This window comes from Ylistrum balloti, unplaced genomic scaffold (genome assembly GCF_031769215.1).
Source record: "Ylistrum balloti isolate Yb309-2 unplaced genomic scaffold, AGI_CSIRO_Ybal_v1 Utg372154, whole genome shotgun sequence".
Lineage (NCBI taxonomy): Eukaryota > Metazoa > Mollusca > Bivalvia > Pectinida > Pectinidae > Ylistrum > Ylistrum balloti.
This window is the reverse complement of record NW_026783024.1, coordinates 1,216-13,681: the sequence shown is the minus strand read 5'-3', so window position 1 is coordinate 13,681 and position 12,466 is coordinate 1,216. Positions and strand designations below refer to the sequence as shown.

General features: G+C 34.6%; 1 protein-coding gene across 1 annotated transcript; it reads left to right on the top strand.

Annotated features, from left to right (window-relative positions):
* Positions 1–10,439: 10,439 nt before the first annotated feature.
* Positions 10,440–11,450, top strand: LOC132564303 (glycoprotein 3-alpha-L-fucosyltransferase A-like). Its single transcript, XM_060228973.1, has one exon. It carries the CDS (start codon positions 10,440–10,442, stop codon positions 11,448–11,450), a length of 1,011 nt encoding a protein of 336 aa, XP_060084956.1.
* The last annotated feature ends 1,016 nt before the right edge of the window (positions 11,451–12,466 follow it).

The window sequence follows — 12,466 nt, the reverse complement described above, 5'->3', positions numbered from 1 at the left end:
TTTTTTGTTTTTTTGTGTTACAGGTTTTGTAAATGTTCATGAACTGGTCTTCATTGAATGTTCTCAATAATGGCACAAGATATTTTTATCAAGCACCTATTAGCAAATATCATTTGAAAAAGATCCCAAAGTATTATTAGATAGCAGTCAGTTACAGGTGGATAATGGACATGGTCTTGAATCAATATGATAGAATATCGAAGAAAATATGCTTGTGCTGTATTACTGTCAACATCCAAGATGGCTGCCTGTCGGCCATCTTGAATTTGAATCAGTCCAAAAAAGGTACAATGCACAACTAGGGACCAAGGGGAACCTGCATATGAAATTTGAGACAACAAACTTTTACTTCCAAAATCCATGATGGCTGCCTGTCGGCCATCTTGAATTTGAATCAGTCCAAGAAAGGTACAATGCACAACTAGGGACCAAGGGAAACCTGCATATGAAATTTGAGAAAGATCCATCCAGTACTTTCCCAGAAATAGCGGTAACAAGAATTGTTTACGGACGGACGGACTGACCACGGACGCAGGGCGATTTGAATACCCCACCATCTAATGATGGTGGGCTAAAAATGTAGGAACGCGCGATCACATTAACACTACACCTAAGGCGATTTAAAACTGTACTGTATAGATAAACATTTAATGATGTCTGGCGAACCGAGCTTATGGGTTCCGGATGAATGATATGTCTCATACGGGTAAGCTGTCCTTGTTGAATAATTATTTTACGGTTTGAATGTACAGATCTGTATTAGGTGTGGAATCGATCAATCTACCATTTGTTTCTACCAACATGAGGTAAATTCATTATAGCTATATAACACAAGTATTGATAACCGATTTATCAACAGGATCAACATGAATGTTTTTGTGGTGGATATAGATATTTAGAAATCTCGTTAAGGCCTCGTCGTGCTTTTCACATACTCCGTAGCGGATCATATTGTCACCAACTTCTGATTATGTTGTGTGAATAATGTACGAAATGCATGCGTGAGTGAATGCTGATATTTATTGTAGTGTTCGTACACGTGCCGGTGTCCAGGTAAATGATCTATTTTTATTTTTTTTTTAATGTATTGTAATGGATAGTAGAGTGTAAGTCAAATGATTCCAAGTAGCATGTCGACTCATGCCTTTTGTCACAATAGAAACATTGACACCGTATATGATTATTACAAATTAAGTCGATAGATCCACTGTATTGTTCTTTTTTTATATTTTATTTTTTTTCTATTCAGTTTTATCATCATAAATCTTCAAACTACAGCAAATTTGTTGACTTCATGTTCTTCACACAAAGCAGATAATTCATTTTTCACCACACACATACCAACAGACAACCCAAGTGCACACTGGTTTTGAATACGCCATACATATGATACTAACCACACATACAGCTTACATGTACATACACATTTGTAGTAGCCAAATGTCACACATACAACACAAACCACCACTAGTGCTGATTAAAACAATAATGTATGTACTTGGTATGAGATCATGCATCCTCTGAACAGTATTGGGTTATTAATAAAACATATATATTGATCTATAGGAGAATAGTGAATGTACCTTTTACATACCCATTGTGTCAAAAATGTATCACCTTGCGTTCATACTTCAGCCATAATCAGAAGACAAACATACCTTCTACATTTAAAATAATTTATAATACAATAAGTTTTTCCCATTTTTTTCAATATTTATCAAACTTTTCCTTGGAGTTATCTCCCTTGCTTATTGCAATAAATCTTTGTACATTGTAATAATCTTTGATTGTGTTTACTAAGGCGTTAATATTATGAGTTATCAAAACAGCATATTTTATATATATAATGCTTAATAACAATTAGTATTTCATTATCAATTTTATTATTCAATTTTTGTGTTAAGAAACCAAATAAGTAGGATTCTTTATTGAAATTAAATGGGATAAGTGCTTCTAATAGAACTTCCAAGCTACTAAGAAGATTTTGAACCTCATTGCATTCCCATAAAATATGAGTTAATAGTATCAATCTCAGAGTTGCAAAGAATACATAGTGGCGATATAGCTAAGCGAGTTTTAAAAAGAAAAGAATTAGTTGTAAGAATGTGATGATTAATTCTAAACTGGAACCATTGGAACTTTGTATTTATTGTTATCAGAAAGGGTAACTTAAAAATTTGGTGCCATGGTGGGTTCATTCCATTCTTTCTGACCTGAAGGAATAACCTTGCTCATTATTAAAATGCTATAGAAATATTTTGAACCTTTGAGCTGTTTAAAGAAAGGTTCCAAGTTCAAGGAGATAAAAGAATATTCTAATTTTATTTTAGGAAACTCTGGCTCAGGGTTAAAATGCTTCACAGCCTTTAGAACACTATGATACTGAAGGAAATAAGTTTGTATATGGTATGTATGAGTGAATTCCTAAAAAGTATGGAGTATTCCAGAATTAATATCTTTTATTAGATCATTCACAACAACGACGCCCTTTCTAAACCAGTCTTTAATAAAAATTGATTTCTTGTCAACAGTTATTCGATTGTTGAACCATATAGAGGTTTTCAGGAAAACTTCATTTTTGTCTATTCTTTAGTTATTAGCATAGTGTAATTTTTTATACGCTTTAAAAACATCAGACCAGAACATATTTTTACATTTATTTTGACAGCGTTGTATGTAATCAATACCACAATTAGCCATAAGGTCTAAGTTTAAATATGTTTTTAAAATTACTTGCCACTTCGAAGTTGATTGAAAAAGTCTTCTGACCCACCCCAGCTTCAGAGAATCTATAAAGACTCTAACATTAACCATTTTTAAACCACCATCAATGTAATCCTGGGTAACAACATCTCTTCTTACTTTATCTGTTTTACTGTTCCAAAGAAATTCGTATAGCAATGAGTTTAATTTAGAGAGAAACTTGTCATCAGGGTTTGGCAGTGAGATAAATAGATGGTTATATTGTGAAACTAAAAGTGATTTAATTACATTAATTTTACCAATTGGGGTTAATAATCGTCTTTTCCAGGAATTAATTAGTGATTTAAGTTTTATAAGTTTTTTGTCAAAGTTAAGTTCAGGTATCCGATGTAAGTTAGCATGAAATTCAATTCCAAGAAGAGTGAAGTGATCCCTACCCCATTGTAAATTAAGTTCAGGAAGAAATTGGTCTGTGCTGAATTTTTTGCACCCAACCCACACCACTTGAGTTTTCGAGATATTAATTTTCAATCCTGATATATTTGCATAAAAGTTAAACTCTGTAATCGATTCCCTCAGTGACCTTTCTGACCCATCAGGTGCCAGTGAAGTGTCATCTGCATACTGTGACAGAAGTATAGGACAACCATCAACATCAATACTCTTAATTTTCTCATTATTTCTTAGTTTAATTGCCAATATTTCTGCACACAAAATAAAGATATAAGGGGCGATTGGGTCCCCTTGTCAACAGCCCCTTTTTATTTAAAAAAAAAGAAGACAGATTCCCACCCTGATTAATTGTAGCACTAGCTTTGTTATGTAATGTTTTGACCCAAGAGATTAAACCATTTCCAAAACCAAAAAAATTAAAAGCCCTTTCAATAAATTCCCACGACACAGAATCGAATGCTTTTTCGAAATCAATCATTAAAAACATACCTGGGATATCATTTTCTTCTGTATACTGCATAACATCATAAACAAGTCTAGTGTTTCCCCTATATAACGTCCTGCTAAAAAGCCTGTTTGATCCTTGTCAATTATTTTGTTTAAAACATTTTTTATTCTGTGTGCAATGGTGCCAGAAGCAATTTTATATACAACATTAAGTAATGAAATGGGTCTCCAATTTTTTATAAAATATCTTTGGTATACATGAAATAATGCCACGCCTTTGAGAAATAGATAGACAACCATTTATATATCCTAGATTAATAGATCTGACAACGAAGTTCCCTACATGTTTCCAAAAACATTTGAAGAATTCAGCAGTAAAGCCATCTATTCCTGGACTTTTGTTATTTTTCATACCTTTCAGAGGTTCACTGGCTTCTTGGAGTGTGATAGGACCATCAAGCTTTTCAGAATCACATGGACTAATTTTATTGATATTGTATGGTTCTGAAAGATCATTCAGGTTAATATCATCTAAATCATCATTTGAATCATAAAGTTTTCATAGAATTTATAAACTTCTTTCAAAATATTGTCCTGATTTGTTAAAATATTTACATCCTCTAATTGTAATTTAGGTATAACTTTAATAGTGAAGTTTCTACTTTCTAGATTAAAAAAATAACTTGTAGGCTTTTCTCCCTCTTCAATCCACCTTGCACGTGATCTAATTATGCTGCCTTTGATTTTCTTTTCCCTAATTGACTGTAATTCTCTTTTTTTAACTTCCAACTCCGCAATATTTGTTACATCTTGCTCTTCCGTAGCCTGAATTTCTTTTCCTAAGGATGTCCTCTCTGATATTTTGTTGTTTTTTCTTGTGTGATGAGTAGGATATAGTTTTACCTCTTATATTCATTAATAAAGTTTCAAGAAATAATTGATTATCTATTGTAAACAAAATGTCATCATCTGAAATACTACTTAAATTGTTAATATTATAAACTGGGAGACAATACTGGGCCTTTGTCTCAAATATACAAGCTTTCACAATATTAAGGTATTCAAGATCTTGTAGTAGACTATTATTAAATTTCCAAATGCCCTTACCAGCTATAAATTCATCGAGTTTTAAGGATATTGTTGGGAAAGAATGATCAGAACGATAGCCAGATTCTATATTTGCTTTGTTAGTACTAGATAAAAGATTCTCTGAGATTAGAAAGAAGTCTAGTCCAGCTTGCTTAAGTGGATTGCTTTTCCTCCATGTGTACCTCCTCATATCTTCATGTTGCTCTCTAAAAATATCTACCAGACCAAAATTATCAATGATTTCTAAAACCTTATCTCTGGCTTTAGGATTATTGAGATTCTTATCATTTTTATCATAATCAGATTTAGGATCAAGGACCAAATTAAAATCACCACAAATAATGACATATTTATTTGCAAAGTCTTCAACCGTTTCAGTAACAATATTGTAAAACTCGGGGTCATCATTATTTGGGCCATATAAGTTGATGAGAGTGATTCTTAAAGATTCTATCTCTATATCTAAAGCTAAAAAATTCCCAGTATTATCTTTCTTCTCTTTATGTACCTTAAATTCAAAATTATTTTAAAAAAGAACGGCCACCCCTCTTGCATTAGATTCAAAAGAATTAAAGTAACATTGAAAACCCCATTCACTTCTTATTATATTTTCCAGTTCTGTAGTAAAATGTGTGTCTTGTAAACAAAGAATATTACTGTTTGTAGATCTCAGATAAGAGAAAACATCCTTGCGTTTATTCTTATCCCCAAGACCTTGACTATTTGCCGATAAAAATTCTATTTCAGCCATAGGCGTAGCTATGTCTCAAGAACAAGTTTAGTTGATCCATCCCGGAGACGAAAAGAAACAGAGCAGATACTGAAATAGACAACAAGAAAAGAAAGAAAGAGAAATTAAAAAATACTTTGAACATGATCATCATGTAATGACTACTGTCAACAGACATACTTTCTCATATCAGGTAGATTACACACTGTTATCGTACCCATTCTTGCAGCTTTACTACAACAGGAAGTAAATACCGGAAGTAGAAGTTTAACAACTAATGAGTCCGACAGACTGTAAGAATTTTCCGGAAACCCCCCCCCCCCCCCCCCCCAGATTTTTTACAATAATTCCAAACAAATATTATGTTCGTTACTGATGATGAATGCGTACAAACAGAGAAGGGAAAAGGGCACTGGAAGTAGCTAGAAACACCCCACATAACAGTCAATGCAATTCCCCCGGCTCTGTATGTGTACGCCGAAATTAATTAATATAGATTTGTAGGCCTAAAAACTTTACTCTATTTATGTTATTATAAAGACTTACCAATCGTCAGAATAATAGGTCCCATATTTCACAACACGAACCACTCAAAGTAAAGAAACATTCATACCTACATACAAACTGTCACAAAATCGGTAAAACCAGGGAAAATTCCTGGTGGCATTGAAGTGCCCAGTCCGTCACCGATATTGCAGTCTATATACATGTACATGCATATATAGTCATCCAAAATTGGAATCTTCCCTCAGAAAGGTGTCCGTGAGTGGCATGCCATAAGAAAGCCTCCTTCTTCTCCCATCAGTCAGAATAACAAAGATCTTACCGTCCACGATATATGAGTTTTTCACACTTTTGAGTTTGTAGGCGTCTGTGAGGATCTGCTGGTTGATCTTGGTGAGATCTTCGAAGATGGTGTAGCCAGTCTTCTTCAACTTAGTCCGGGCTTTGATGATTTCATTTCTCTTCCGTCTGTGGTTAAATTTAACGATGACATTCCTGGGTCTATCTGTAGTGTGTTTCCCAAGACGGTGAGCGATGTCAATATCACCACTAGTGATCTGAACATCCAGTTTTGTAGACACAAAATTCACGATTTTGTCCACACATTCCTCTACAGATTAGGATGCAGACTTGTCTTTGAGACCATGAATGCGGAGTGAATTTTTTTGACCGTGTTGTTCCAAGTCGTTGTAACGTGCCTCCATACCCTCCTTTACATACTGTAATTCACTGACTTGTGTTTCCAAGTCACCAATGGTCTGACGAAGATTTTTGTTTTCCATTTCCAGTTCAAAAACTCTACCTTTTAATTCCACCACTAACTCCTTGTTTTCCTCTCCGATGCTTTCCTTGAGTATCTTGATCTTGGAGTCAAACTCACTTTTTGTAATGAGAGTAGATAGCATGGCGGAGATCTCATCAAGCCTCTCCTCAATATTCTTGTCAGACCCCCTAGTCTTAACTCCAGGACCTCCCGTGCTTTGTTTTCTACCAGCCATGATTTCTTCAGAACCAAGAGTCCATATATATAAGTCACAGATATAGTCTATAGATAATCCAGGTAAGTGTGTATAGTATATAGTGAGCCGTTAACAGTAGTCACTATGTAGGGTCCTAGGCCATTGTCCTAACTCCAGATGCCAAATTACACATTTTCCTTTTGAATTTCAAAAGTCAGATGTTACAGACTGGTCCACTGTCCACTTATATTGTATGCCATCCAAAAAAAGGATTGAAATTGTTTTAAGAATATGTAGTAAATTCACTTTTTTGTCGGAGCTCCAAACAAAGGACTACCCAGGCCCAGCATGTCCTTGACCTTCTAGATCCACTGTATTGATTGATAAGTTGATCTGAGTTATATGAGGACAGTGTATACATATCTCCAAAATATACCAATCTATTATAACCAACTTAATGTATGGCTTCATACTAAATTTCTATTTACTTTCTATTTCTTAAACAAAAGTTGTTAACAAAAATGCACTTCCGGCGCACAAAAAACACCAACTCTTCTATAAGGTCTCTGGTAAGAGCGCTTTAAGGTACTACACTCATTCTCAGTATGTGATCGCGTGGAATGTCCTAATGGCACCCCTACCTCACACACAAAATTGGAGGGGATGTCCTTAAATGACCTTACTTGTTTCTTGATTTTGTGTTGTACCTTTTTAGGTCGTTCGAGACATTGTCTCATGGTAGTCTTTTGCGATCGCCTTTCTTCAAGCATTGTGTGTTCGTAAACTTCCAATATTTTCGACTTCTTCCCAAAACACCTTAACCAATTTCAGTGAAATTATGCGGAATCTTTCCAAAGCAATAATATTAAACGAAGAAGTTAATTACTTATCTCCCTCCTCGCAGCCTTAGGGACGGGGCCAAAAAGTGTCAGATTGACTCAAATGCTGAACAATCTTAGATGAATGGTCTTCAGAGGACAAATTTAAAATTCATTAAGGAAAAGTATAATTTGTTTATCTTTATATATACATACATATTTCAAATTTTGATAAAATTACTAGTGCAAGGTGACAGCTTGTTGGCATGCGCATATTGCTGACTGATCATCCGGGATCAAATGACTCAGTTTTGAAACATCCTCTAAACACACAGATATTGTATAAACAAATTCTTTTTATGGATGGCAGGGAATAATTTTTTTTTTTAAATTGTGAATTCTATTATCTCAGGGTCTCGCATTTCCCTATGGGATTGAGATACAGTTTACTATAGTATATATAGGAAAAGTACATTTTACAGTATAATTTATTCATTTACCATTGAAAACCATTGAACAAATTTAGATTTGATTTCAAAAATAAGGATCCTGCATCAAAATTACAACCATGCAAAATTAAGCTCGCTGATTGATTAGTCAATCAGACAAGATTGCAAAACCTGTAATATATTACTTACTGAATAGAAATACGATAGTTCTGTGTTTATATCAACATTTCAAGCTTCCAGACCACTCTTATCCAATTAGTTATTGGTTAATTGGTTAAATCCAATCGGTCCATCATTCTTACAGACTAGATGTCCAATAACTTGATGCTTCTCTGCAAACGTTATATTTCCTGTATACAAAAAGAACATAGCAAACTCCACCTATACATTATGCAATATTTCCAAAGACGAAATACTGACTTCGGTATTGCAATAATTTAATTTGCCAATTAATGATAAGGATACTGACCTACCTCGTTTATATTAGATTCCTAAACTTTAAGAGAATCCGTATAAAAACATTTTATTGCTGGATCGTCCAGCTGTTAACCATGTCATTATCAAAGCTACTAACCACTATTCTTAGTACTAGCCAATCTGGGTTATAGTCTTATAATGACACCGTTTACTCAAGAAATGGAATTAATAGTATGTTGATTTTGAAGAACTTAAAAGAGCTTTTGACTAATCTTCAACATCCTCTTAAAAAACTTTTCTACCGTTAGAACATTTGATTTATCAACGCTGCACACAACCATGCCCAATTTGAAACTGAAACGCCTTCGTTCCCTTGTTATGAGAGCTTTATTTTCCATTAAAGTAGTTCAAAGTAATTTCTTAAATAAAAACAGGCAAAAACACTTATATAATTAAGAATATTCGTCAGCGATACTAGGATCCAATATTGCCGAAGGGGGAAACTAAAAAAGGTCGAGATCGATAGAAAAAAATGTCAGAAACCATTGGGGGGAAGTGTACAAACCCAAAAATGTGAAACATAATTATTTTACAGAACGTAAAGAATATATTCTGCACCGTGCCATTCGAATAAGTTAAATTAAGGATCACCGTATCAAAGATTTTATGCAGAATATTGGGAAAATACGTGTATGCTGTTCACTGCAATTTCTGCTGGTGTTTCAGTGCTATAACTTCATTAAGCTTATATCTGTTGATTTTATAATTTACACAATTTTTTTCACTCTGTTCAACTGAAAACAACGCAAACCTGTTTGTGACCCAATCAGGGCCACGCAAACATTTGTAAATCGATCTAACTAGATACATACAAAATTCAGGCAAAATAAATTCCATTGATGGTTTTTATTTAAATGGCAAATTGAGGTGTTCTATTTCCACAATAGCATGGGTAAGTTTTACAATTATCTTCACAAGCCTCTTCTGAAATTCTAACTTGTGCGAATTAGGGATTTAGGTACAGAAGAGGCAAAAATTAAATTAAATTGCATCGTACATCTGGTTCGTCCTTCTAGGTCTCGTCAATGAAGCCTGGGAGACGACTGAGGAAAATTCAAAGTAATCGAAAAAAAAGTCAGTCTTGATCAGGAGGTGCATGAGCCGTGTAATTAAAACAATCTTCGGGATTTTTATATTTCTGATAATTTATAGAGGAACGCCAAGTATATGCGCATGAATCAAAACAAAGCATGCAAGTTATGGCAAACCTCGGGGATATATAGTCCGCCAGCATTGCACATGCATTATCGAAGACATTACAGGACCTACAAGTGAATAGCACCTTTCAATACAAATTTAGAGTTAGATACAGCAGAAGCAAATTTTCGTTTTTCTTCATCAATGCAAAGTCAGCAGAGGGACAAGTGATTGATGTTCTGAGACCACTGGTACCCAATGGTACTCGTTCCTTGCTTTCAAACAACACTGCTCTCAGCCTGACGAGGTGGTTGGGTGGCACAGTGATAACACACACACCAAGGCGTCCGGATTCGATTCCCTGACTTAATGTGAAAACGCATAAGTTAATATGCCCGACCATGTGGGTTTTCCCCATGGTACTCAGGTTTCCTTCATCAGTAAAAGTCGTGTGCTTCCATTCGGGCTTATAACAGTGATTAATGTAAGTGGATAAAACTTGTTTCGCAATTGTTGTAAAATAAAACTTCTTTGGTCCCCGATTGATCTTAAATTATCATATTAACATCGTTTTGTACTGAAATGTATTCTAATTTTTTCTTTTATCTTCTTTTTCAGCGGACCACCCAGATATATATGCGGGGGAATCCTGGTAGTGGCGATTGGCATCGGGATGCTAGTTTTTAACGTAATCGTGTTGAAATCCGAGGTGATGTTTCCTTACTTTGACAAGCCAGACCAACCTATGTTTCAGGAAAAAGTTTCTCCTAAAGAGATTAATGTTCTTTATTTCAATAAACCTGAATGGGTGCATGAAAGTGTATTCAATAATTGTGAATACCCATGCAAAATGATATCTGGATCAAAGCTAGACTCGGCAAATTTCGTCGTTTTTCATGGACCCAGAATAGGGAAAACCAAACCACCAAATAAGTTACGTGGTCAAGTTTGGATAATGCATGGCATGGAATCTCCACATCACTATAATAATGACTTGACAGAGTGGAGCAATTTGTTTAATTGGACGTTCACATATAGAAGGGATTCTGATGTTCTATCACTTTATTCTGGATTTCAGTTTCATCGAAATAACACTACAACAAATATACGTAAACAGTGGAAAGCCAAAGACAGAAATACTGCCTGGATGGTGTCTAACTGTCACACCCCAAGCAAACGAATGCAATACATGAAGAGTCTTAAAAGCTCCACTGATATTCATGTTTACGGTGGCTGTGGTCATTACAGATGCGCCAGATCAAACGAAAACAATTGTATGGAACTTCTTCAAAAGCATTATAGATATTACTTGGCCTTTGAAAACTCTCTGTGTGTTGACTACATTACAGAAAAAGCATTTAAAACCTATACAGCATCTCCCTCTACGGTCTCAGTTGTAAGAGGTGGGTCTAATTACTCCCTGTTTCTTCCACCCGGTTCTTACCTAGATGCCAAGGACTTTGAAAACGGCCATGCGTTAGGGGAAGCGATGAAGAGATCTTTCGATAATGCATCTGATTTTTTTTCATGGACTAAATATTATACCATTAATCCAAATGTAATGTCAACATGGTGTTCTTTATGCAAACATATTCACCATTCTGAAAACTATAAACGAATATATTCAAACATTAAGTTTTGGTTGAAAGATCTTCCAAGATCAGGATGTAAAACTCCCAAATAGCTATGAAGAAAAATGTATCTGTTTTCGATATGAAATACATATCATTTAAATTCAAGATTTAAGATGAAATATTAATAAAAAATGATAAAATAGATACTGAAAGATTGATAAAAGCTACGATGAATAAGCTGTATGTTTACATGTTACGGTCATTTAACACAGGACAAAATATGTTTACGTTCAGTTAAATTGCCTTCAGGTTTCCACACTTTTTAGACTGAGTTTGATATTGTTTTTTGTCTTTTTGTTGCGTCATTTTCTTATGTTATTTGGCTTTAAATGACTCCTTAACACACTGGCTATTGATGTAATGTGTCATTCCAAGGCTGTTATCAAACACCTTTCTCCAAACCTTAAAGCCAAGAAATGTTAATCGGATACTCGTTATGCAATGCGAATATTTACGACTAGTATTGTGTATTATGTAGAACTGCTATTTATGCCTTGCGAGAAGTTTTTCATCATTGAAAGAAGACATTTTAGGCTAAGGCAGGACTCCATGCTGGATGCACTTTCAAAAGGCATTTTCTGCAGGTGTTATCTTCGTTTATCAATTAGATTTCAAGTGTCATGACTAAGTGAGGCAGTGTTATCATCGTAGTAACCCTTTTCAGCTGTTTCTTACCAATGCAGATTTCGTATTTATGGAAATTATTGTTCTTATCTAATCATTGTAAAACAACTATATATAGTATCAAAAACGACCATTGGGACCACATACTGGCTGATGTCATATATTATGTATCTCTGCGACAAACAAATGAGTATGGGAACAGAATAGAAACAATGTTAAGGTTGGTTCTTTACTGAGAATCAAGTTTCAATTCAAATGTCCATAACAGTAGTATCAATGTAGCTCCCTTACGGTTAAACTGACCCTAAATGTCGATATTGCACAAAGCGTATAAAAGTAAAACAAGAAGAAAATACATCAAGACATTTTTTCGGTAATGTTTTGAATGATTTTTATGAAAACATATAGCTGCTAATGAAAAGATGTAAAGGCGAACACTAGC

Excerpts from the sequence above, each read along its gene's own strand:
- LOC132564303 (XM_060228973.1), top strand. The coding sequence starts at position 10,440 with ATGCTAGTTTTTAACGTAATCGTGTTGAAATCCGAGGTGATGTTTCCT.